Here is a 27836-nt window from a genome sequence, read left to right as displayed (position 1 = left end):
AAAAAATTCGATTCAATTTTCAGCGAGCAATTCCAACGGCCATCTTCTACGAGAGGTTGTACGGGCTGAAACGAGCAGGTAGACGGCAATTATTCGCGATCGATGAATAATTCGGTTTCACTGAAGTCACATCTAATTAAAAAGACGAAGTAATTAAGTAGCGAGCGAAACGGATTCTTCACAGGCTTGGCCAATGCTTTCGCGATGGAAATAAGCCCTGACACGCTCGGGTTATAACGAGATCATTGACGGTTTAGGCGTGTCCCCCCTTTCATGGCTCTTCGAGGACACGCTGAATAGAATCGCAATCACTGTCAGAGGTCCTTGCCGTTACCTCCTCTTATTTCTCTCTCGATCGAGAGGCCTCCCTCTTGATTCGCTCGATTTATGGACTCCTCCGAGCCGTCAAATCGCGATATCTATCGGCGAGATACCTGACCACTCCGACCTGTCGCCCGCAAATCTCGTCGCCAGAAAGAGCTTTTCGATATACCGCGCGCGATCACGAGTGCCCGTGGAAATAGCGGAATGGCAGCGAGAGCCATCGGCACGACGCGCTCGAGTATCGCCGTTGTTGACGACCGTTGAACAATGCCGTATTATCAGCCGACGAGGCGTGTCGATTGATAATCCCTGGGCGCGAGTTTCCCACTCAACTTTTTTCTCAACGTGTATCTCCGTGAGAACTTCCGCGAAGAGCGTGGTGGATGAAAAATTCAAAGTGTCGCCTCGCTTCTGATCTCGTTTCTGACGCTCGGGCAAATCATCGCTGGTGAATATAAAGTATCGAGCGCGTTCTCGGGTGAAATTAATTTTTCCATGAAGCGTCCGTCATTCATTGAACGCCTGTCATCTCCCATCACCGGCTGTCATTTCGTCCCGACGATCTGCGGCAATCACGCGAAAATATCAGGGACACGGCGTGCTTTGGAAATCGGACACGATGGTGCTCCACGAGCTGTCGGTCGCACGGGTTTTCCCCCTTGACGCAAACTTAAACAATATCACTCGACACCGGGCGTTATGGCGATGCTGCAGCATATGTTATAGCGGTGCGTCGATAAAATATTTTGCAAAAATTATAAAGGGAACAATGAAATTACAATGGGGAGAAAGAGGCGGCACCCTCAGTGAAACGAATTAACCCTTTGACACTCGTGAAAAATCACAGGCACCGCTATACACAGAGTCATATTGTGTGATTTTCTAAATTTCATATCAGATAAACTGTAAAAGAAAAGAGGTTAACAAAATTCTAGAATAAAGTTTAACTCTTTTACCCATAGATCCACACACTTTTCTTCAAATCGCTCGGTCTATCTAGTGTCGAAGCGTTAATTTTTCCTCTCATTTTGGTTTCATCTTTATCACGCGTCACGATACTTCCTTCCGACACTTTGTCGGAAATCGCGCGGAGAGATGATCGTCACGACCTGCGCGCTGTAAATATCAGTCACGCGACGATTGTTTTATCATTCCGCTGCCAGGTGCACATTGCGGCATGGCGCTATCGAGAATTAATGCCGCGCGACTGTTACCACACACGCACTCCCGTTAATTAGCGGCGCATCGATGCGTGTGTTCGATCGATGGCCGAAAAGAGAAATTGCAAGTGTTGATTTGACGCTAATTACCCGTTATTTTTGTCCCATCGCGCCGCCCCTCTTTTGATTTCGCCTAGTTAGCGCTTCTTTACTTTTTTCATATTCCCTTTAACGCCGTCGTGGGTGAAACATTTTTTTCGCTCGCTCGTTCGCGTTAGCTCGCCTGCGAAAAATGTATTGCCGTTAATCTCGCGTGATGCAGTATCCTGCTTAGCAGCGCCTCTCGTTTAATATTTTTCGCTTAATACCGTAATCCTTTCACGTTGGGTTTACAAGAAGTACTTCTCGCACAACGATTAGCTGCTTGCTATGCGCGGATATTGCCGTGTACGGCTTATTTTACTATGGCACGGGTGTGCTAATGTCGGTGCTATATTCAATTGAAAAAGTTTCGCTAGTTACATTAGAAGGAAATGGGGTAAGTCGGCGTGAAAAAAAAAGGAAGAAGAAATCGACATCTCGCTAACTAATTAATTCACTCGCCGGATTATTGCGGCAAAAGGAAAAGTGTCATTTATCGCGCTTGCGTCCAGGCTATTGTCGTCCTTTTTCCTCGCTCGTTCCCGTGTCGATGCTTAATTTAAACATTATAACGGAACGAATTTTCGCCCGGCGCGGATGTCCTCACCATGAGATCTATTGTTCCACTCATTTGTTTCGTTCTTATTGTGCCGCGCGTTTCTATAAGCGGCACTCCCGAAATAATTCTCGCGACGAGGATCGTCCCGTAATTTCATCTGTGCGCCCATTCGCGTGGATCATTCGCGATAACAAGTAATCTCTTTAAACGACCGAATCTTCAAAGTTTCTCGCGCAATCCTCCGACGAAGTCGCACGAAGGATCTCTCGCGCGATTTTCGCACCTATTTACCAGATTCGCTCGGGAGTATCGAATTTTTCGTCAAATTCGTTTATTCTTTCGTTTTATTTCCGCTTTATATATTTCAAGTCCCATCTTGCTTGTGTACACGGGCGTCGCGCTACAGCCGAAATTCGCGTTGCTTCGGCTTATTGTCGCATCGCTCCCGTGTGTGCGCAATTTGTTGCGTTTTTTCAAAGTCCTCGGAAGATATTACAACCGCGGCCCAATAACGAACGAAATTATGAGCACGCGCGGAAATGGACGTTGAAGAGGCGCTAAACAGGGAAGGATAAAAAATGATTCCGGGGGGTGTCGAGCACCTGATTGTGCGCTTGGAACTCCTCCTTTCAAGTCTTTAAAACGGAGCGGAAGCCACTTTTTTTATTCCAAACAAGCGCCGGATCGGCATCGAACAGTGAAAATTTGACGGTTACACGGAGAATCATCAGATCAATTTTTCAGGATAATCCGCTGCGCCACGATAATTCAGTCGAATCCCTTCGCTCGGCCCATTTATAAAGTAAACGCTTGAAAATGTACACCATGCGTGCTACCGACGCGCGAATATTTATGCGATAACGATCCGATGTTCATTACCGATTGGCCACGTAACGAATATGACGATATTAAAGGCGTGATATTAACAGCAAAGAAGGATATATGCGAAATGAAATACGCCGGGAACACATGCATATATATATGTAAAGAGGGAGAGAGAGAGAGAGAGAGAGAGAGACGAAGTTACTTGCGGCAAATCACTCCTCTACATGCGGGTGTATTGTAGATGGATTATAGACACATCGATAAACTGTTCTGTTAACCGTTAAGCACAACGCGATAATTTGCATCGCGGAATTTAATTACGAAATTTCGCAACAATTGCAAAATTTATTCGCCCCTTTTAACGTGATTTTTATTACTCATGTGTGTAAAAACGAGAATGTTATCGTTGATTGTTTTAGATCAATGCGACATGTCTCGTGGTCGTTAAGGAGACAACCGTTTGGACAAATAAAGGCGACTCCGTTCGTTTCAAGTAAACGATTGGTGAGCCGTGACTATCAATTCACCTATTTGTCTGGACACCTATTAATCTCCGCCAAACTGTCCGGTCGATTTCTTTTCCTACATTTATCCATCACATTCGGCCCGCAATTCTTTTCTTTTTATTAATTTCATATCTATTATCGTAACACGACGCCTTTCTGCAGTTGTGTAACTAGCAGTGTTACACACGTGATGAATTGCATTCCGTTAGTGGAAATATACGACGAGAGCGAGCGAAGATAAAATATTTACGCACCTCATTTTTCCCGAGATGACCGACACGACACGATGAAATTAATTTCTCATCGGAGATATTATCACTCGGTGAAAATAAATATTTCGATTATAAATATTACATTTGTGAAAAATTCACGAGGTAACGTGACTTGGACAATTTCAAGGAGTTTTCCCGTTTACCTCTTCTTCCCTTCGAGTTTGCTCGAACAATTATTTCTGCTCAGTTTTAGCCAAGTTTCCCCTTTTTGCGAACTCTTCCGTTACTCCGCTGTATCACGAAGACGTGTTATCCTATGAAAAGACAATTCCCCCGCGAAAAGAGGAGCGATCGCTCGACGACGGACTTTACGCGCGAGGCGATCGATAGGAAATTTACATCGAGAAATAATATCCTTTCGCAGAGGAGGGCTACCTATCTCGCGTATATCGCGCATTATATATTCGCATCTCTAGCGCAAATTTCAATCGATCGTCTTTTGATAATGCGCGAACGACGTTGCAATTACGTGGGACAAGCACTCGGTAAAATATCTTCCTCGGATGCGCAAATTTATTCGAAAAGCGACGGCAGATGCGTGGCCCTCTTTTTCCCGCCTTTTCCCCTAAACGACAAGATAAATCTGTGCCGCAAAATTTTCCACACTAGAATAGACAGGTGGGTAACAGCGTTTATTAAATATTCCCAAGAGTAAGAACATGAATATATGAATGCAAAAAAAATATGATAAAAATATAGAGAGAGACACACAAGAGGAAAAGTAATATAAAGGTGTAAAAAATGTTAACATTTTTTTGTGTCACCGACTTTCGACTAATGTCTCAAATTGACACGTGTTATTATTTTCGTGATGTTTTCATGCGTTAAATTTATGTCAATTTAGTTTTTTGTGTGTCATTTAAAAATGAAACATTATTTTGAGTTATTTTAACCCTTTGCACTCCAGCCTAGTAATGCATAGAGGCTATTAGTTCCAAGTACATACCTATGATGTAGAAGAAAAATAGAGTCGTTTCAATAAAACAAAATTTTTATTTCTTAGCTATTTTATAACAAAACATATTCTAACTTATATTATAAAAGAAAAACATAAATTTTAGGACTTAAAATTTCTTAAAGTGCCGAGGCAGCAAAACAACCATGTCGCCGCTACGGCGACAGCGGAGTGCAAAGGGTTAACATAAGTTAAAATGAGTCTTCAAACTTTGACATAAGAAATAATCAAATTGAGTAAAACCAAATGTTTCTATTACGAATAATTTCAGTAATTAATTTCAGGTGTTAATATGAAAAATGTGTTTTTCAGAATTATATCAAAATGTAACATTTATTTTATTCACATCATATATATGTTCCATTTTTTACAATAACTACTCCTTCGCGCATTTTCTAACTATTCTTTGTGTTAGTCTAATATTGTACTTTAAGTTGAAATAACGTATATAAATGTAGAAGAAAACGTGTTAAATACTTAATATTTTCTGTGCGTTAAGATGTAGCAAATATGTTATTTTAACACAAAATTTAGAATGGATCTTTTGGTACATACGAATAATGTTAGAATTAACATTTTAATTTTTATTGTGCAAGAGATTATCCGCAAATTTCACGAAATCGCGCGGTCTGATTTGTCCGACGGCAAAGTTCCGCGGTATCGATCAGCATCGAATCGGCCGCAGCAAATTTACCTAATTAAGCGGTACGAGAGATCGTTTTAATAAAACAGGCACGCGTAAACACGAACGAGTGATGCGGTGATGCGCGATACGCGTAATCATCATCGATGCCGGGGCCCGAGATTGCCATTTCCGAGATTGCGGGCTGGCCTGTTAATAATGCAAATCATCGGACCTAGGCTGTATGTTGACGTAAATCGCGCGTACTGACGCGAATCGAATTCGCTTCATCAAAAGTCGAACGCGGAAGTTGATGCGCAACCGTCTCTCGTTTGTTTATCGACACACGGCGTAGTGTTGCGCTCGCATTCGTAATAGTGAATCTCTCTCTCCTCTCTCTCTCTCTCTCTGCGATATTGATATTAAACGCGATGAAAAATCGCGTGACAGGGGAACGGGTGAAAATTGCAAAACATCGCGAATTCCGCCGCTTCGGAAGGAGATACTTCTCATTAAATTATGCCGTCGACTGCACGAAAGTGCTGTTTCGCATACCTAGGCGTATCAGAACGACGAAGAGATGATCCGTCTCGAGTTGGAAATTCCTCATGTCCTTCGCGCTCCGAACTCGTGAGCGCTCGCGGCGAGACTTGCGGTTGTTTTACTTTCGACCTCGTGTAAATAATAAGTCACGCCGCTGTTCGCCGAGTAGGACGAGACCAAAGCAGAACGGACCAGGCGAGACGGTAGGTTTCTTGCGAGCGCGGCACACAATTACGGAGTTTCGCGAAAGAAACTCCGAGCTTCGCGCTTAAACGCGAAAATTGCGACGCTGAATAAATAATGGCTGGAGATTTCTAAACTCCTAAGAGCGACATTCGCTTTTGCTGTACTCGATTTCTTTTCTTTGTTTTCTTCATGTTTTTTTTTCCTTTTTGCAAAAAAAAAGAACGATTTTTCGCGAGCTGGCTAATCTTGAGGTCTCGCCGAGGTAACGACCACGTGTTCTCGGGTAATTGATAATTGGCAAATACTTGAGCACAATCGATCAGCGGGTTTACTTAGCCTTTATCGAATCCGACGCGGATCGTCTTGGTGGAGCGTTGCGCAAATATTCCCTGTTTATGTCCTCCGGATTAATCGGGTCTCACGTAATCGACGTTTCTGTTATAGCCTGAGATCCGAGCAGCCCAGTGGCCTGGATACAGGCGGAGTCCGACTGGAGCTGAGCAAGGCCCTCGACCTCTGGGCCAGGAATTCCAGGCTGACCTTCCGGGAGATTAACAGCGACCACGCTGACATTTTGATCTACTTCCGTCGGTGAGTTTCGATGCTGGTTTACGAATAAGTCGATTTCTATTTCCACGCATTATCCTATTTATTCCTCCCGCAACGAATCAATCTTAAACAATCCTTAAACAATCTTTCGCCGGAAAACAGAGTGTCTCGAAATTAGACCGACAAACTTCGGATGCTTATAAAGGGCAACAAAACAAATCTTTTTTTTGACACTAGGGTGAATTATTTAGCAAAAGTATTTATTTCAATACAGGAATATCAGTGATTTTTTCCTGGTCCTAGTTCTTATTATTATCTCTTAATACAGAATATTAAAAAAATGCTTTATTGCGAATGAACTTTAACTGAAAATTATTGAGAATTTACAAACAATTAGTTTGTTGTCGCGAGTTCCGTATCAGCAGCGTATTGTTTATTCGAAATTTATTTTCAAAATGTTTTCTTTTGATGAACTGCATCGATATGAGTTTTATTTATCGGGGTGTGGCCAACACTTGTAACAACTGTTGTAAACAGTTCACTCCAAAACGGCTCGTGGGATTATTGACAAAAATTCCTTGTTTCGCGTTTTATAAGCACCCGAAGTTTGTCGGTCTAATTTCGGGACACCTCGTATATATCCCAATTTGATACGAAAGTTTTGGCGGCGATTGGAAAGAGCGGGAAATTAACGAGAGTGTCATACAAAAGATCGCGTTCGAGAATAAGCTTTGCGCGCAAAGGGAAATTTCGCGAGAAAGCCACGTATAGCCACAGCAGCCACGTATAGCCAGCGTAGCTCGCAGAGATTATTTTCACCGCGTGGCAATCCCATATATACGACGACATTAACAACGCGTGTAACGTGACGTAATTCCGCGTGAAAATTCCGTGACATAATTCCGCCAGAGCTGGTCGCGTGGAGAATGCAAATCGCCGACAGAACGGCAATTTCGGCGGTGGTCAGTAATTTTGTTTCGCGCCGCATAATTCTGCGCATTATTCAGGGGTTATCACGGAGATGGATATCCATTCGATGGCAGAGGTCAGATCCTGGCGCACGCGTTCTTCCCGGGCAAGGACCGCGGCGGGGACGCACACTTCGACGAGGAGGAGATATGGTTGTTGCAGGACGACACTAACGAGGACGGTAAGAATTTCGGTTTCCTTCTAGCGACAAGATGACACGCATCTTGACGTATATATTGGCAAACTTGCTCGTAAGTTGTGAGAAAAAAAAAAGGACGACCAAACGAAATTCGATTCCATCGTCGGACGGCTCTGTGCGAAAGAAGCGCCCTTCCTTTTCCCTTGCTAATCGGCTGTTTCTCGCGCTTTTTTGCCACTTAAAAGAGGAAAGGAAAAAAAAGAGAATCGATTATTATTATTATCACTAGCTGCGCTCTCGTGACGATTAGTGATTTCCGTGCAGGGGAGTCAACGCGTGAGCAACCTGTTGGAATGGTGTTTCCTTAACAGGCAGTGCACGTTTAATTAGCGTTCAATCGAGGCGACACACTCCGCTCACGCGCGAGAAACGATCCTCGTGAAAGCGCGCGAAATACACATCCGCTCCTTCCGTCCGGGATTCGCGTGTTACCTGGCGATGACAATTAACCAAACGACGCGCGAAACTCCCGCGCTTCTGTTCATTAAAACGCCGCAAACCCTAAACTCCCGTAAATTTGACGCCACAAGATCTCGAGAGATGAATTTATCTCTCTCTGGCCGCGATTCCATTGACGCATATTTACACGTATTCCCGAATTTATTATCCGCCTCGATATAAGGGAGCAAAAGGGTACCTTTATCTCGCGCGCGTTTAATTAATCCCTGTTTTCGCGAATGGCTTTTATCCCGGCGGATTCATCACTCGAGAGTAATTAGCGGGAGAATAATTAACGGCGATTTATATATAGTTGACGATTTATCTCGCGGGGGAGGGATCTCTCGGGCGAAATAATTTCAGCTGCGGCGAAAGCGCTGTTTCATCGCCCGTTGTACGACGCGGCATTATCTTCCGCCGGAAGTTTCGAGGCGATGATCATCATGACTCCTTCGAGCTAATTCGCTCGAACGAGTTACTCGCGTTAGTGAAATCGCTACTTCAGCGCGTCCTCGACGCGACCGAACATTCACAGACACGGATTTTTCATAAGTCCGCTCCGGCGCAAAAACATTCCGAGTTTTAATAAAAGTTTTAATTTCGAGTGAGACCGAAATTCTTTCTTCCGACCGAGGATTATCTCTTGATCGGGCATTCACGAAACTTTCGTCTTAGCTCTCGCGTTACAGGCGAGAGTTAAGTTCGATCATTGCTACGTGTCCTCGCAAGTCGGGGATTTTCTCGGCGAAACTTTAATCGAAACTCTTAATAACAGTATCGCTTATCGCCCGGCGGCGCATATCTTGCGGTTATGCACGCTTGACAAAGCCGTCGGCTAATTCTGTCGTCCTAATCGAATCACCGTCACGTCGGTTATTAATTATCAATTAATCGAATCGTCCCGATATCGGTTTCGATACTCATTCCGGGCGAATGAACGATATCCTTCGTTCGAATTGGCTACGTTAATAACACACTTTCTCTCTTCCTCCCTCTTTGCATAGACGAGCGTATTTGTAGTTCCCATTAGCATAGTTATAACCGTCGTATGTTACGGCGACATCGCCACAGGACTCTCTCAGCCATTATCAGTCGCTGCATGCGTATTCAAATTGCTAATTTCGGGCGCCGTGTCGAGGCGCCACGACGTCACTGTTCAACGAACCGCGGGCTGAGTTTCGGTTCATCAATTGGTTTCACACTGTTGTTTCTTCCTTCCATGTTTTTACAGTGTTATCCGGGCTTGAATTCCGCGTTGATCGTGAATCCTCGACTCGCAGTGACGCGTCAGCTCGAATAAACAGTTTAGCGCTTAATAATTCTTGTTAAGCAGGGGCCGTTGCAATGCGAAATTAACCGTGTGAAAGCGAGATGAGAAGAGAGAGAGAGAGAGAGAGAGAGAGAGAGAGAGAGACGACACATTCCGGCCAGGACACATGTAACCGATTTGCGACGCGGCATCCAGTTACCGTCGAGTTATGAATTGCTAATCGCCGTCGACGCGCGGGAACGTCTTCGTGAAAAACGGGAATATAGTAGTTTGCGAAACACCAGTGTAAACCGTTGTCCTGCGGGAGATTCCTACGGAGACCGCTAATAATATCAGTTCGGCAAGCATGCTCTCTTCCTTTTCGAGCGGCGCGGTATATGCTCGCGAGAACTTGTTGAAATTTCGCGCAGCATTTCACCCGTATGTCCGCTCCTTAAACTCACGAAAGATGGATACGCGTAGAAGCCGAAATGGTGGCGAAAGTTCGCTCGTAATATTTCGGCGCCGAGTAAGACCCATGGCACGTTACGTTGCGATAGGAGAGTATAATTTTGACGCGTCCGTTTTATTGCGCGTACAATCCGCCCAAGTAGAGCATAATAGCGAACATTGCGATGTATCGCGTGTGCAAATCTGATTTTCGATTAAACTCGGAAAGATAGGTGAGCGATATTTCGTCCTTACGAGAATTTCTCTTTTCTTTCGAAATTGGGTGAGATCCGAAAATTTTTATGGGCTGCGATTCCATCCGGAGGTCTCTCACGGAATTTCAGTTTCGAAGGGTATTCTCCTGGCGATGCAGGCAACGATTCGCGATACTATCAATTTTTCCGACTCACTTTGCGATACCGACTCGTGTTTGGGAAAACGTACTTCCTCGGAGTGAAACGAAGGCCGAGATTTTGCGGCGGCTGCAATTCCCGATGCAATTGCCCGGAAAACACGTGGAAAGCTCCGTTCTCTCCAATCGCGACCCCGCGATATCTTCCGAGGCAATCTCGCCGGTATCGGACGGAAACTCGCGGCGATTCGCTTCTCTTCTCGCTAAAAAATCGTCTTTTCATCCATCTCTTCTTTCGTGAGGCATTCACACAGATATACCGGCGAATAGACACACACATGCGTGCAAATAAGAAGTCCTGAATATGTTTGTGCGCTTCCAGGCACCAGCTTGTTCGCGGTGGCCGCTCATGAATTCGGCCATTCCCTGGGACTGGCGCATAGCTCGGTCCAGGGAGCTCTCATGTATCCCTGGTACCAAGGACTGAGCCCCAACTATGAGCTGCCGGAGGACGACCGGCACGGGATTCAGCAGATGTACGGTAAGCGCATAATAATTTACAACCAACGCCTACGCTGGATTTCAATGTAATGCGAATTATATCGCGCTCTAATTATAACCGGCCACGTAAGCAAAGCGAGAAAACCCTTCTCGTTCGTTAACGTACGTCAATTAATCATTCATCGATTCGCAGCATCCTCGACGTACATATCGAGCGAGCAGGCTATCACGATCGCAAACTCTCCGCGGCGATAAAGCATCGGTGTATTTATAGCCGGTCGAATTTTCAGCCGCGCGATCGTGTTTAAGGCTGTGACGACCGGCAATTCGGCGGTATATTGGAAAAGTTGCGCGCCTTTTATGGCACTGCCGCTCGATGAGCAGTGATAACGTGCGGATTTCGTTCCCCTCTGAGAGAAGAAAGAGAGAAATCGAGAACGCGAGATTTTTAATATATTCGCATCGCGTTATTATTTTTCTGCGCGTAGTTTTCATACGCACCGTTTATTTTAACGGGCCTCGGAGTATTAATGCGAACAGTGTATATCGCGCATGCATATCTGCGCGATTAAGCGGGATTAAATGCAGCGGCTGAACGTTGGAACGAATATACGTGTAGCTGGCAATATTCTCGACAGCCAGCCCCCGTGTACATATATCGATACGGAGTTATTGCGGCGGTATCGCTGAATCTCTCGCCGCGTCATTTTACTCCCAGTGGAATTGCAACTTGAGCGTGTCGAAAGTTGCGTTGATCGCGGAGAAATAGCTTAATTATATTCGCCCGACCGAACTTACCCGCTCAAATTTATCTCCGTTATACAAGGTGTCGAGAATCATGTATTGAAGATTGAAAACGGAATTTCGATCCATTAATTAACGCGATTAACGGTCATTTTGCTATATTTGCTGTTCTAGCAAAATTTCTTTTCTCCGTGCAGGACATAATTTTGTGACTGAGTATTGGAGAAATGGACATTAAGCTCCTCCCAATACGTAATTTAACAGTATGTAACACCCCATATATTCGTTCTATAGATGGAATTCTTCCTCCCTCTTCGCCTCGCCATCGGGAATTTTCGGCGAGGATATACCCCGCAGTCTCGCAAGTAGATAGGGCGCTTTACAGTCTAGCTACAGAGTAAAGCTGCCGAGGTTTAGTAGCAAACTCGTTCGATAGTCAGCCGTGCGCCGCCGTTGTTCTCGCCAAGTATTTCACAGTTGAGTTTCGGGTGCACTTGGAACCGCGGAAATTCGCGGTCCTCGAGGAGATGCGCGTGAACAAAGCGCGAGAGGAAGAAGGCCGCCGCCAGTTACGCGAAGTAAGTTCTTTTTCGGAGGTTTCTCTTTCTCTGTCTCGCGGCAAAATCCGGAGTCACGGGAGAAATATTTAATATATAATCGAGCCAATATGATATATAAGAGCCAATATGAGAGTTGGACGGATATAGCAAGAGTTTCGTAACGTAAAATTCGTCCCCCCTTCTTCGCCGTATATAAAGGGTGTCCGACGCAAACCATACAACACGACTCAAACTGAGAAATGGGACCGATATAATTTTTTGTAAAATGCTAAGTAAAATTTTGAGCTATTGACAAAAATAGACGAAGCAACTCGCACGATACGGTGGACGAATTGTCGCACGACGATAGAAAATAGCTGATCATGCGACTTACGCAAAATCATCAAAGATTCATTTATTCAGAGTGGCTTAATGTATATGACAGTTGTTGTATCTGGCGACAGACATTAATATATTGAAATTGTCGTCAGGTACAACAGCCATCATTATCATTTTATAAATAATACGCGGATTGTCGAATTCAAGAAGCTTCTATACATTTTCAATCATTAATAACTCGAAATTTTGCATGTTGTTTGAAAAAGATATTTTTTTCTTCACCATTGACCTAAACTACAAGCATGTGACGGATGGCACGAATTGCGTATACGAGGTCTGTTCAAAAAGTATCACGAATTTTGTGTTTTTTCAAAAATTATTTATTTATTCATGAATATCTATTTTGTCTCCTTCAAAGTAATCCCCATCAGATATTATACACTTGTGCCAACGTTTTTTCCAATCCTCGAAGCATTTCAAAAAATCATTTTTTGTGATCTTGTTCAGCTCTTCCTTCGATGCCGTCTTTATCTCCTCGATCGTAGCGTATATATATATATATATATATATAACCCGATCTCTCGCGAGCTCTACGTCGCCAGGCAATAAGACTGGCGGTAAAAATAATACATCATACCGTTCGAATAAAACTGTCGCGAAGGAGAACGACGGCGTGCGAGTTCCCGACCTGACGCAATGTTTGAAAATAGAGGAACTTTTGACCCGGTTGCATTTCCACCCGCAACTTTCCGGCGCGTCTCCGCTACGTGCCGGGCTTTATGACGCGACGCTGTCTGAAAGAATACACATACGTATATTACACACGCTACAGAGTGGAAATAGATGTCGGTGTATTTCGCACGTCCTCTCACGCGGATCTTATTTCCGCGGAATTACTCATATCGCCCTTAATATCTTCCCCTTGTTCATCGCGAGTTATCTTCAATGGCAAATCCGCCGTGTGTGCAAAACAGGATTATCCAAATCTGCAAAAGCAGATTTTGTCTGCTGCATATTCTATAAGCAGCTTGCTGGCAAAAATGATGACGAAGTATGATGACAGACTGACGACGGAAATCGAGCAGGATCCATCTCTCTCTCTCGTTCCAATATAATTTAAATGGAAGATTCAGAACTAGTGATTTCTTTCAAAGGCCTTCGAATCATCGAAGATTTGAAGTTTTCATTATTTGAATTCATTTGAATTATTCGAAGTTTCGAAACATCGGAATTATGTAAGATTTTTAAACTGTATAACGTCACATCATTTACAAAATTATATTTTACCAAGTGTATGTAGAAATTAGTCTGCAGCATTCGTAAGATTGTACTTTTTGAAGCTTAGCTTCGAAACTTGGAAGATTACGGTCTTTGAATCTTCGAAGCTTCAAACAGCCCATAGGACCTTCTGCTCGCTTTCTGCCGCCAATTTGCTGTCAGATTCTATCAGCAGACCCCGTCGATAGAACAACGGCGGACACTGTGGATCTGTCAACGGATCATCTGTCGATCAGACTAGATTAATAGATTGCTTCTCGCTGAAATTTCCGCACCTGGCTTCGCGATACTCCGCGTACCGGTCGAAGACCGCCGATCGATATTTCTCTGATTCAAAGGTGATCGCGTCACCGTGGCACCGACAATGACACGTGAGAATGCGAACGAGCGTTCTCGTTACGGGCTGCCGTCTCGGTACGTACGGCCGGGTGAAATGAAACGTGAATAAAATATAAAAAATGACCGGGCTCGCTCTCCTTCCCGACCGTCCGCGCTATCCCAGAGGGATACACGGGCGGGGGTGGTGATTTAGTATACTGCAGCAGAGCTTTGCTGGTTCTCCGGGGTATCGCGAATGCATTGCGCACTCCCTCCTACCCGACCGCTCTTCGCCACTGTTATTCTCGTTTTCCATCTGTCTATCAGCGTTATCCTTTCCGCCTTGATCTTTCCGCGCTCGTTTCATGCTGAGCCCCGGAAATTCCAATGAGAGAGAGAGGCGAAATATGAGTTTTATTTAACGTACTCGTGGAAAAATTGCGTGCGCGGAAGCACATTTACTTAATGATCTGTCAACGCGGCTTTTCACATGCACGAGATATCCCTTTACGCGTATGTAACAAGGGCGGGTTTCTCGAGGGCTTCCATCGGTCGATTTTTCCTTTCGTTATTTTAATAACATCGAATAGCACGCTCGAAAGAGCGCACGACGGACAAAAGGACCTCGTCGCCAACGCTTTTATCCGGTCGCCCTCTCATTCCTAGTTACCCCCCGTATTGCTGTTGTCGGTTAGGTAAACATACTACGCGTGGCGCTGTCACGCGGTGAGAAGAGCGGCTCGTCGCATTTGTCTTCGCTGAAAGGATCCGCGGAATGCCATCGACGAATGCATTTGCTCTGGCAACGTGAGAGCGTGTCTGGTCGCGTTGTCGGGCGCCCTCGTTCTCCATAATAGAGAGATAAAGGCACACGAGAGAGAGAGAGAGAGAGAGAGCGCAGATCTTATTCGCGGCGTAATTGCGGTGCTTCGTCGTTGCCCGCAACGTCGTTGAATGTTTTGTCTCGTTGTCGTGGCTGCGCGGTCGTTTCGAAAATAAGCCCGGGAATTCGACGTATAACGGAGATATGAAACGTTTAATGCGCTTTATCGCTCGACGACTCTTCGGTGAATCGCGCAAATTCCCGATAGTAATTCGTAATTAAGCAAGCAGCCGTATTTTCTTTATTTTCGGTTTTTTATCTTAACATAACTTTTTACATCGAGGTGAGATTTTTTTCTTACAGATCATAGTGATTGTTGTAATTGTTTCGCGTCGAGGAGTACTCCGCGATCCTCTTCAATCAAGAGATTTGCGACGATGCGACCGTCCTCTTCGTACGCGCTTTCAACACGGTCTCGAGTTTGCGAGCGGTCGTCTTGAGGTGGCTGACGTGCGCCTGCAGATGTTTTATCTTATCGTAGCCCTCCTTCAGCTCTTCCATCGCCACTTCCCAGGCGATTTTCGCTTCGCTCGGCACTTTCGCGATCTCGTCCCAGTTGACGCTCTTCAGGTAGCGTACGTACTTCACCGGCTGCATCTTCTGTATCTCCTCGTCCGGCAGCATGCGGGTTCGCGGTCTTTTCGAAAAAACGCGTGCGTTGTGAATGTAAAACGTCGTCGGGTGAGATGAGAAATCGCTCAATTACGCGAACAATTCATTCAATCGCGTCGTCGGATTCTCGCTGGTTCTCGAGTGTTAATTCTCACCTTCGAATGATCGGTCTTGCGACCTGCGCGCTCGACAGGGATAATTTCGTTCTCGGTTGCTGTGATCGGTTCTGCTCGGCGTCCGATGTCGGCCCCAATTCCAAGGCTGGGATCGCGTCATCCTTTAAGGTCGAGGACACGAAGTAACTCGGCGGAAAATGTCGTGAACATAGATACGAATGAACGGGTATTTCAGCCTTTCCGATCGCGTCCAGCCACTTCTTCCTGTATTCCTCGTCCTCGGGAAATCTGATGAAACACATGGGTTGAAAAATGACGATATGGAATAACTGCTGATTAAAAAAAGAAAAAGAACGCGATAACCGTCAGTTATTAATGAAGAATAGTCTGAATAGTCGACAATCACGGCCCTGAATGGTTACATTTATTATTGATATACTAGTATGGTTCAAAACTCTATTGACAGAAAGAGGAAATCGATAGTAGCAAGTCATGTGGTCCACATTTGAAAATTTTGAACAGTACTTTATACTGCATAAATAAGATATGTTTAATAATTATTATAGCAAAATATATAGTAATCCGGGAAAAATGATTATATATGATTATATAAAATCATATATGAATTTTGCCGATACATGTGATCACACCTATATGATCATATATATCCGTACGAAAAAAATTATAGTCATTTTTTAATTACATGTCGATATCATGTGCTGTCAGAAGTAGCATTTACTTCGATTGCACATGAACAACATATAATTACACTATAAGCAGTCCTAAAACGTGCCATTTTCGACACAACCCATTCACCTAGTCGGCTGATACTCACCAACGTCATTTTTTAAACTCGTACAAAATTGCACAGAGTTGCGATGATAAAAAAAATAAGAAGGAAAGATCTCACAGCGCTATCGATCGCGTGCTTATCTCCCTAGATTAGAAACCGCTCCGTCACAGAGCGCGCGCCGCCAACACGCTCACGCGGATCTTACGCGTGGAACGATATCCTCGGTGTGCCTTCGGAGTTGCGTTTTCGATTGCACAGGATGCAGCTTTTCGTCGCCATCTCATGAGGCTTGCGATCCATCACGACGCCGTTGTATGACGCGAGTGAACGCGCACTGAACAGCCGTCGAACGATAGCGACCACCTCGCCGCCGGAGGGCATCCTCGTTTCTCCCCGACGCTATTGGACGCCGGCCATACCAGACGCTGGCGCGCCTCAGTGGTGGGAATTGGCGCGATATTACGAGTGAGCTGCGCGCGCTTCATGAAATCTTTGATTTTTAGTCTCTGTTCGCGTATCCTTTTCATTCCCCGTATCTCTCCATAAACGGATCCAAATTTTTCTCTCGGAAATTCCACTTTCTTTCAGACGCGAAATAAAAGCGACGCTCCCCGTGGGCATCGCATTTTCGCAGTAGTGAAGAGCGATAGTCCCGTGCGGGAATAAAAATCGGGCACGTAACTTTCTCGAGTAATAAAACCGCGCGAGTGAAGCGCGATACGTGTATCGCGTGAAACATTTACGACAGTCGCGGACGGCATGTACGGAGGAAAATAATATCGAGAGAAAAGACGCAAAAATCGCGAAAAGAGAGCGATCATTTAATCGCGATTGACACGCGACGATTAAGGGCCATAACTTCTGGGTGTAACTTAACCGACCGGTTAAGTGTGCGAATCGTGGTTGGTTTCATTTCTGGTCAACGACAAATTCTGCTTAACGGCAAGTGCGATTGGTCAATTCCAATAATCAGCCGATCGAGTTAACCGGAGGTTGTCAGAAACGCGACCGAAGGTATGTCGATGGACTTATGCGATGCCGGATAGTCGATAAAGTGAAATAACAAGAATGCAACCGTGCCCGTAAGAGACAATTATGCCGGTTTCCGTCGACTCGGGAACAACTCGAACATCGAATTGACGCAATCGACGCTGCCCTTCGACGTTCTGAGTTTAGGTGACTTCTCGACCGAATCGGTCGATCGCTTCTGCGAACTGCAGTCACGAAGCTCCGTTAAACTATTCGCTGCGTCGTACTTTACTTCCGCAAATCCCTTTCGGCGGTCCGTCGAGGTGATCCTTCGGGCAATTTTAACGACTTTTCAACGACTGCGTTCTGCTCGGAATTGTTTCGAAAGCTTCGCTGTGTGCGAATTCGCTAATTGCGCGATCATTATATTTAATTATTGTGTTTTATTTTCTCGAAAATTAATTATAAATCTTTCTGATATATATTTTCAATTGTATGATTATATTGTATGATTATATTAATTACACGGCGGACGTTGCAGTCCGTCTAAAGTTAAAATTAATTGTATCGAGCTCACACAATTCGAGGATATTTATATTAACTCTCTATTGGCAAGGTGGGTTCTTAACGTATCCGTGAGGTAGAATCCAACCCTACGCTTTATTTTGTTCACTTTTCGTGTAATCAATGTGCAAGATAGATGAAACATTTCTTAAATCTTCAACACGTTCATTGCCAATTACACGATATCGCGTGATGTGAGTTCTCGCCAAATGGCCGATCACACGTTATCGCGTAATAGATATTTAGAGTACATAAATCCTATGTACATAATAATAAAAGCATATAAATAATATATTAACTTATTTTGAGCACAATAAAAACTAAATAAAAAAATAAAAAAATACGAAATTCCAATTTTCAGCTTGGTAATGAACGTGTTAAGGCCCACATATCGATCCCATTGGAGTAAAGTGTATGTAATGTTGTCATTTATAAGATATATTCCAGCCTTCAGCTGGAAAGACAGACTTGTTTTACAAGTTGGGACAGAGAATATCTTCGTTTAGAATGGATCGATGATATTATATCGACAGAATGATTACTTTATCAACAGACGAAACTTGGGGAAGACTCAAAGTTAATGTACCTTATTGTATAGTTTTAAAGGATTAAGAAGAGAAACAGCTCATGCTGTAAAATAAACAAAGCCGTGGGGCACCACCTTACCATTAGAGGGTTAACAGTATTTTCTCTCCATTCAAATAAGACTATATTTACCTTCCTCCTTACGTCAGTATCACTCCGTGCCCTAATAATCTCGTGCGGGAACAGAGGCGCGATCGATAGATATCCGTCAATCTAAAATCGCGCGTTGCGATCATGAATGAGCGCCGATACGTACGTGTGGAGTCGATCGCGGCTACTAGTAACGCGACCTATCCCACTCGACCGATCAGCTGCTCGCGTGGCGGTCGCCTAAATCGCGACCGGCGATCGGACGTGAAATCACTGATAAGTTCGCTCGCATTTACCACAGCGAGACGAAACGAATATAAAAGCCGAAGGTGACGTGACGTCATGGGAAAAAGATCACAATGGGTGAGATGAAAAATAAGTGTACGATATAACTGGTAGTTCGAAACGGTGCTTAATCAATGGTTTGGCAAGATTCGGTGAATTAAATAGCGATATTACCGTACGTGAAATTAATATGTAATGTTAATAATATATGAGGCTCAAGATCTCGAAGTATCGCGTGTGATTGAACGATATGTATCGTCCGAGAGCATTACGACTCGCTGAAACAAAAACCAGATATAAAAGCCGGAAATACGGTAAATCGAAAGTGATAGGAAAAATACCCGGCGACGGAGAAGCGCGCATCGACTTGCAATTTCACGTGCCGCGGCTCAAAGGGTTACGTAATGTTTTCTTGAGACATTCTACAGCGGTGTACGTATTCTCTCCTCTCGCCACCGCCACGGGAAGTTCTCTTTTCTCTTCTATTGTTCGCCTTGTTGTTATGTTGTATCCTCTGCTGCTCGTGGCGCGATTTAACGAAACTCCCGCCAGAATTCTTGTTGCCATCGCTTTACGCGCTCCACTACGGGAAGAGAGGGGGGGGGGGGGNNGGGGGGGGGGGGGGGGAGCGAAGCTTTATCTCAAGCCCGCGGAACCAGCAAGCGGATATTCCGTTTTGTCCCGCCATCGCCTTCGGGTATGAAAGTTAATGTTCTCCCATCCCCTCTCGCAGGATTTCGTTCTTTCTCATCGGATTACGTGGAAACGCGAGCCGCCTGTTTCCCGAAAAGCGTCCCTTCCGTTTTCCTTACCGGGCTCGCTTTCGCGCGTAGGACAGGAATATGTTTCATCGACTGTGACTACGAGGGTGGAATTATATTTCCTCGGCGGTAGTTACATAATTTTTACAATAATAGACGGGCGTGTCTCTGCTCTCGCCGCAATATTTCTCTCTCTTTCTATCTGTCCGTCTCTTTATCTTTTCTCTCTCTATTTTTCCCCCTCTTGTTATCCCCTATATTTGTATCTTTCTGTTTTTACACATTTTTCCAGCGGGGGGGCTGTTGGACAGAACGCGCAATAAACTCCCGTCTATTTTATTCTTCTCTCGTGCCACTTTATTACCATCGTCAGAGCAATCCCAGGCGACGAGCGGGAAAAGACAAATATGTTTCCGTGGGGGTGCACGCCGAAGAAGAGCGATGAAAAAGCACGTTTTCGCGGATACCCAGTGAGAGGGATGGACGGTCATCAAAGTATCATTTGGATCTCTCAATTATCGTCCCCTCGCCGTATCCGTGCCGTACCGTGCCGTGGGTACCTCGTTACCGTCCGAGTGGATCTCGTTGCGCATTTTTTGCAGCCCGCATCCCCATTGTTACTCATCGAGAGGATGTTCACGGTGCCGTAAAGAGAAGAGAGAGAGAGAGAGAAATGATGACGAGCTGCAAAAATTTTGCACGCTGGGAGATCTAATCTCCCTTACGCTATGGCGTAATAATAAATGAGTACGGCTTAATCACATTGCCGCTCAACATTTCTAACACTGAGGGAGGAAGAGAGAGAGAGAAAGAGAGAGGAATTGATGAGAAAGGAGAGCAGCGTTTTGTCGAAACATCGCTCGTAGTCTAATCCCGTAAGTGCAAGCGGTAATAAAAGCTCGGACTAATAAATAACGAGCGAGTGCGTTGGGTTGAATAAAGAGCTTCTTTTCCGATCGGCTAATTATGCTTATCCGACGATACATTCTCGCGAAGCCCCGTTCCTGAACGTTTCGATCCCTGCGCGTTGCGCTTCTTTACGGTTGTGGCCGATCGTGGTAATTTATATTCGTTGCGAACTTCCGCGATTCCCCCTGGAGGATTTCTTAATCCCGGCCTCTCGAGCCCCAAAGGAAAGGGAGAGGGGGAGAGAGAGAGAGGAGAGAGAGAGAAAGAGACGAGAAGAAAAAATGGCTCGCGAGGAACAAGTTGCAACGTAGCGGAAGTAAGTTGCTCGGAAATCTGCAAACTTCCCCGATATCTGTACAGGCCGAGCACGGCGGCCGAGATGATGGCGCCCGCCGAAAGTGGAAAACTTGAACGACCGACCAATGCTGAACATGACGTAATTTTGCCATTCCAGTGGCAACAACAGCAACAAGAAAAACGGAGAGAGCCAACGTGTCGAAAGCGTTTACGAGTACATTAAGAGTATCTGGGAACAAGAAAATCTCGAATTTTATGAATCGTCAAAACATTTTTATTTTTTTAAGGTATTCCTCGAGGAAAAAGAGAGAGAGAGAGAGAGGCTTTACCGCATCTCACGTATATTCGGGTCAGGCTCTGATATTTTTTTAAATTTCTCTTCTTTGAAATATTCCTTCTCTGTATGTAAATGCGCGCGTGAGCTTCTTCCGCCGCGAAGAACGTGGCGATATGTGACCGCACGTTCTATATCTTTTGCCGAATTTCCCTCCGACCGAAAACCACGATTCTCGAACGTATTTGGCGTCACAACAACCCCGCATGGCCTGAAACAGGCTTAACAAACAGATCCAATTTATAGCGGACAAACGAGATATATCGCGGCTGGGAAACAGCTGCGAGGGATACTTCAACTAGCAGAAAGGGACACGTAAATTCTCGGCGAGGGGGAACAAAAGCGAGGAGGAGGGAATGGCGGGCGAGAGAGTTAAACACTCCCGGAAGCTTACGAGCACAAGTTTCTCATCTCCGGCCGTGCAAAGTTGCAGCAAGACGGAGCGTAATTATGCATGCAATTGTATTTTTATGCACCTTCCGCACGTTTTAAAGTCGTGAGCCGAGTCGTGATTCGTGTCGAAATTTTGATCCAGCATCGATCTTATGATTAAATTCTATCGAATCTCAAGGTATAATAATTTTTTAGAGTATAATAATTTACTGTTCTTTGATGTGAAGATTTGTGCTTTTTTTATGTTCTGGCGTGAAAAATATTTATAAAAGGAGCTAAGCACAGTGTTTTTGGTTTCACCTGGCCATCACTCATTACGCCTCCGGCGGTAGGTGGGGATGAAAGATAACCTTGTAAAACATGCCTTTTTAACTCATGCCTCACATTTTTAACAAATTAATTAAAAATAGTAAAAAATAGAACACTGTTGAGGTATTGTTGCCAAAAATTGAAATCGTCGATAATGATGATTCCCGTTATGATACACGATTCACCAGCCATGCCAAGATAGATGTTCTTTTCCGGGGAAAACGGAAAATTCTGGTTTTAGATTTTCTGAGTCCCTGGCTTATCCTGAAACGGTACTTGTATCTCATGGATCTCAATATTTTTGTAGAGCCTGGCCCGAAGTGGGTTGATCAATTCGGCCACCGAGGCTTCGACAGTATTTCTCGCAACATAAATTGCTTATAAGTATTGGATCGAAAGTGAACAGATGCTTTCTGCTGTCACGTCATTTATTTTACATTTTTTTGTATTAAATTGAGCTAAAATGTCCGGAGCAGATCCGACAGTATCAATTGCACTCATCGTGAGTGGCTTCTTGAGGCAAGGCGACGAAGCAGATGTGTGAAAATGCCCTGGTGTCCCGACTCGGTGCGGTTGCGCGCTACTACTTCCTGTCGCGTCAGGTCTAATCGTTCCCTCTTCGCGATCCTCAACTCGTTTTCCTTTAACTCGCTCATTTGTACGAGCCGTTGTTACAAATGAGGGATGTTTGTGGGGGAAGCGAGGGCCGGGAGAATTTTGACACACATTGCCTCGGTGAATAGCGAACGGCCGGATTCACGCTCCTTCGAGTCCATCGACGGTGATGCATGCCGTCGACGCCCACGGTTAGCCATAAACCACCAGCGGAATCATTGTGCCCGCAAGACTACTTTCTCGTGCCTAAAATGAATCGCACCGTGTGAAACGCCCGTCGCTTCTCAATTTTGACCTCCCTGACTTCGGTAGTTATTTCGCGGGCCGAAAATGGCCGTTTCCCTCAACTTCGCGGATCTTGGATAGGGGGAATACGTCGATTCGAACTCTGAAATTTAACGCCGCTTCAATTTAACTTTGCAACTCGGTCAGTGTTTAATTTTAATCTCGCATTGATTTCGATCCAATTTCGTGGGTTGTAATTTAATTTCAATTCAGCGAGAGAGCTTCGCTGCGGCACTCTCGGGGGGTGGCACTAGAGAATATCTTCCAGAAAGAGAGAGAGTTTCTTTCTTCGGGAGAGAACTTACCCGCGAATAAAGAATCACCTTGTATTCCCGCGACGCGTTTCTCTGGAGGCATCGGCAACTTATATCGCGAAATCGAGCGGAATATCGACGAAATCGGCGAACAAACATTTTTACCGTTTCGTCAAAGTGTCATAAATTACAAGCCCGACGAACAACAGTTTTCCCGTCGCAAACAAGCCCCTGCAAACCACAATTGCTATCACTCGCTCTCGTTTCCGCTCTTCGCCTGTCTCTCTTTCTCTCTATCTCTTTTCCTCTGTTTCTTGATTTCACGATACCGACCCCCGTCATGTGAGCTTCGTGATCTATCGATCTGTGGTCCTCGATTTCCATCTCCTCTCTTCGGTCTGCTTTACTCCTCGTTCTCGTTTTCAATCGAACAGCACTCAGTGTCGATTCTGGTGATTGTGTATCCGTCGGATTATAGTGACGACGAATCCTCACGGCACACGTGTGCAAAATAGAAAGCATTTCAGATTCAAGACTAACGAACCGTGCAGATTTCTCCGACAAAGTACAGTACACAAATACAAGTAAATTTACGCTTCGATGAAACGTAAGTTTGCAACAATTTTTTTTCTTTTTCAGATTTAAATTTAAATATAGAAAAAAATAGAATACGAAACATACTCGAGCAATCTATCTTTTGATAGAGTGTCTCTCTCTCTCTCTCTCTCTCTTCTTGCTTAACTATTCGTGTTTTTGTCTTGTTGTTGGTCGTAAGTACGCATAAGTAAAGCGTTTATTAAAAGTTTGAGATGATATTTTTCCTCGCCGTGAGAAGATTTCACCAGGCGACGTGTCGAAGGCGGATTAATCCCATAAGCCCTTAAAGCCGCTGACCCGCATCCCGATTTTTCCGGCCATCCTATTTTCCACTAAAGCATTCCGGAAAAGAGTCTCGGCGCCGAATCAATGCGGAAAACTGACTCCCTCCCCCCTCCCTCCAACGTCCTCCTTTCTTCTCTCTCTATCTTTCTTACAGAAAATAGAACATACGAAAGTTTCTTTGTCGACGTATATAATAAAGATGCGGGCCGAAATAGGCCCCCGCAGTTTTACGTATGCGTGAAAAATTCAAAAGAAACATGGTATATTCCGTTGAGGAAAAAAAGAATTCAAGCGAGAAAAAGAATACATATTCATACTGTATATCCTTGTGTCTCCGAGCGAAAAGAGTACGGAGAATTCGTCCATTCGTCGCCAAATTCCCGAGAGTGCGCAGCCTTCACGTTTCCTTGTCGAATAAGAACTCCACCTCCGCAAGGTATTTTTACATCGACCTGCTTGTAAAGAGAGCGATATTTTTCACCGCCTCCTCGTAATACCACTTCGGCGGACGGTAATAAATCCCGGCGTTATTTCCGCGCCGGATGAAAACATTCGGTATCCCGGTCTCGCCGGAAGGAAGCCGTCGAAAGAGTTGATGGTGCTTATTCTCTCTCTCTCTCTCTCTCTCTCTCTTCCTCCTCGAGAGATATCGCGTCGGTGTCTTATGTGTACGCGTTTACATCTACGTCGACCACTTTCTTCTTCCTGCCGTTCGTATCAAAACCGTTATCGCCACCGTTTCCTTCCGTTCATCCTCTAGCCGGCGCCGAGATTAGACTCGTCCGTTCGCCGGCCCGCCCGGCCATGTCGTATTCGATTTTCATGGATCGTAATTCCTCGTTGCAATCGCCGGTGACGCTAATGTGCGCCGCCTGTATTCGCCCTAATCGCCACGGCTATTGGAAAATAAGGCGCTCCCCACGGGGGTTAAATCGCTCACGCGAGGAGCAACAAAAACACAACGCCCTGGACAGTCGGCGTCATGTGTACTATACTATTCCCTAGATTTAAACTTTTTAATATTACACAAGTTTTAGCTTTTTACGTGTACACATAAGGTCGGAGGCCTATTATCATTATCAGAGCCATTGTAACTAGAGTTCCTTCTGTGATTTTCAACCAACTTATGTGTTATAAGTAAGCTGAAAGTCGTGTTACTCTTTGTCTAAGGAATGGTACAGCGACACCGATTGTACATAATTCAATATTTTAAAACGATTACATGGCATAGCTCTATCCGAATCGAAATTTTGGTCCTACGTTAAGTCCACTTAGTTCTATAATACATTAAGTATAAGTGGAGAAAACGGCAATAACTTTCCCATTTATAGCATCAAAGAAGCACAATAGAAAACCTTTGAACACTTAATACAGGACTAAATTAGACTTAAATTATAACTAAAATTTCGATTCGAATTTAGGCGATTTTATCACATTCATTAATGGTTTAGAGTGTCATTTAATTATCTCAAGTTAATCTTTAAAATTTACCAATCAAATTTTCCCCCAAATTTTCGGATATATTCCCTTTTTCACTTCTCCTGTATCAAGAAGTCTAATCTACGATTTCGCAATCTAGCTTGCATAGCGGGCCGCTGCCCCTCGAAAGAGATTCACAGCTGTTTTAACTGGATGGTCTTCTCGATTTCATGCGCCTTCATTTGCTCCATCTCGCCATACGTTTACTGCAGACTGCGCTCGGTAGCTGTGATTTTCATTTCCGAAAATAGTTGTTGCTGTCGCTCTTGAAGAATGTTTGCGTTCTTCTCTATGGATTCGAGGAACGAGTTTAACTTCCCTTTCTCCCTTTCTCTCTCTTTCTCTCTCTCTCTTTCTCCACCTTCTCCACTGACAGCTCTAGCTCGGACTGCGCGATGTTGTACTCGTATATTGCCTTCGCCTGATCCACCTTCTTCCACCACGATATCAACTTCTCCAACTTCAATTGATCGTTTAGCAGCGGTTTTCCAGCGTAGGAAATGGTACAGTTTTCGTGACGGCGACTGTACGATATCTTCCTTGTTCCAAGAGAAATTATTACTATTTTTATCTTTATTGAACAAATAACAGTAATTATTAAAGAATCAGGCTCTGAAATAACAGTAAAAATATACTAAAATGGCGGGACGACGTTCACTGATTTTATGTCCAATTTAACATTGATGAACAAAATAAAATTATTCTAGCGACATGTTTAATAACAGCGAAAGGATAAAAGTGTATTCGCAGAGCGTACCGATAAGGGAAGCGAGTTAAAATGTTTCACAGTGATATATGAAAAAGTATTCTCAAACTTTCAGGTGCGGTGAGATGGAAATGAAAGGCTAGATGGAAATCGTACAGTGAGGGATTAATTTGAATGAAAGTCTGAAATAGAATGAAATAATTCTCGAAGGTATGATGGAGAGATCCAGATTGAAGATTACTATAGACAAGACAAATGAAGAATTAAACATTTATATATATTTAACCATCCAGAACGGTCAAATAGTGGCGTGGAAATATGATTATATTTTCGGAAGCCATAAGAGTGAATGAATTCTGCATTCGTTGAATACGATTTAATAAAAACTTAGTAATGCATGGGATATAAACGGCATTCACATACTTAAACAGAGACAATACAAATTGCGAGAAAACCAATTTCGCTGGAACAGCAAATAGTTTGTTAATACAGCAAAAAAATTTCTTACACGGAAAAAATAATTTTGCAATAAAGTTTCGTTGGCATAACTAAATTATCTTGCCGTCTGTATATCCAGCAAAGAGCAATTAATGCTTTAAAAAAATCTTTCTACTGTCTAAAAAAATTTTTTTTGCTGTCATTATATTAACAAACTTAAAAATTTGCTGTTCCAGCACAATTTTTCTCCGTGCGTAACGAGGAGTTTTTGTTGTGTCGATAAAATGTGCCGGAAAGGATATAGCATAACGGGACATAGATTGCCCGACATTAGCATGCTGCTGAAATGATCAGAATGAATCCATGTTTAAAACTTTAAAAACTCTTATCGTTGACTGCACATCTATGGGTATTTTTAGGATTGTCGCGAGACAATTTTCCAGGCTTCGCCCGAATTGAAATTCAAGATCTCCGTGAAGGTTACTTCGTTTATTTATGCTTTGCCGCAATCTAACGTAACGAAATTTTATCGCGACGTCAAGGGATCGCCAGGTCTGCGGGGGTAACTTCTTTATTATAAGTTGAAATTATACGGCGTGCCGGAAAAATCGCTCGCGGCGGTAGAAGGCTACTTGATATAGATGGGACGTTAGAGTATTGCAGGGTGCGAAGGCAGAGGCAATTATCGAGCGCCGTCATTGTAATTGCATCGACGGTCGGTCGGGTGCCGAGATTAGATTCGGCGCTCAGGAACTGGCGGTTTCCTCCGCCTCTCATTCTCTCTCATACACGCTCTCTCGCTGTCGCTATATATCTCCCTCTGTGTCTGTCTAGATTGCTCTAATTGGTAAGTCACCGGCGAATATTAATTATCATTCGACTGCAGAATCGACTGCGGGACGCCGTTACGCCCGGCTATCGCGTCCGCATGGACGATAAGCCGTCACCGATTTCGCAGCCGGATTTCTATGTAAATGGGACACGGCGAACGCCCGGCAAAAACCAGCGCGAAAACTATTCCCTACCCCTTTCAGACCCAGTTATTTCACCGCGATCGTTAAACTTCCCGTCTCTTTTACGTGTATTTTTTCGGAGGAATTACGCATCCGCGGAAATGTTTTATACGTATGGCTTTTAAAACCGCGCGTTCTGTCCATCTATTCTTGCCCTTGTATTTTTGCGCGCATTTCTAAAATGTTCACACACACACACACACACACACACACACACACACACACACACACACACACACACACACA

The 27836-nt window shown here is 44.3% G+C and overlaps 2 protein-coding genes across 3 annotated transcripts in view; one reads left to right on the top strand and one right to left on the bottom strand.

Annotated features, from left to right (window-relative positions):
* LOC106751910 (matrix metalloproteinase-2) overlaps positions 1–27836 on the top strand; it is a 74341-nt gene that overhangs the window by 37737 nt on the left and 8768 nt on the right. Inside the window, exons 3-5 of the mRNA XM_014633176.1 lie at positions 6538–6684; positions 7650–7792; positions 10682–10840. Coding sequence (XP_014488662.1) covers positions 6538–6684; positions 7650–7792; positions 10682–10840 — 449 coding nt within the window. The remainder of the gene's footprint in view (positions 1–6537; positions 6685–7649; positions 7793–10681; positions 10841–27836) is intronic.
* Positions 15143–16922, bottom strand: LOC106751915. Of its 2 annotated transcripts, XM_014633190.1 has the most exons (3): positions 16628–16922; positions 15669–15917; positions 15143–15538 (listed from the first exon to the last, which is right to left on the bottom strand). In XM_014633190.1, exons 1-3 carry the CDS (start codon positions 16801–16803, stop codon positions 15262–15264), a joined length of 702 nt encoding a protein of 233 aa, XP_014488676.1. In that variant the 5' UTR covers positions 16804–16922; the 3' UTR covers positions 15143–15261. The 2 variants fall into 2 exon arrangements, 1 of the variants encoding a protein (XP_014488676.1); XR_001375105.1 differs by lacking the exon at positions 15143–15538 and having other exon boundaries at positions 15831–15917; positions 16465–16719.

This window comes from Dinoponera quadriceps, unplaced genomic scaffold (genome assembly GCF_001313825.1).
Source record: "Dinoponera quadriceps isolate SergipeBrazil2010 unplaced genomic scaffold, ASM131382v1 scaffold22, whole genome shotgun sequence".
In the NCBI taxonomy this organism is placed as follows: domain Eukaryota; kingdom Metazoa; phylum Arthropoda; class Insecta; order Hymenoptera; family Formicidae; genus Dinoponera; species Dinoponera quadriceps.
The sequence above is the reverse complement of the archived record's forward strand: the minus strand, read 5'-3'. Positions and strand labels throughout refer to the sequence as shown.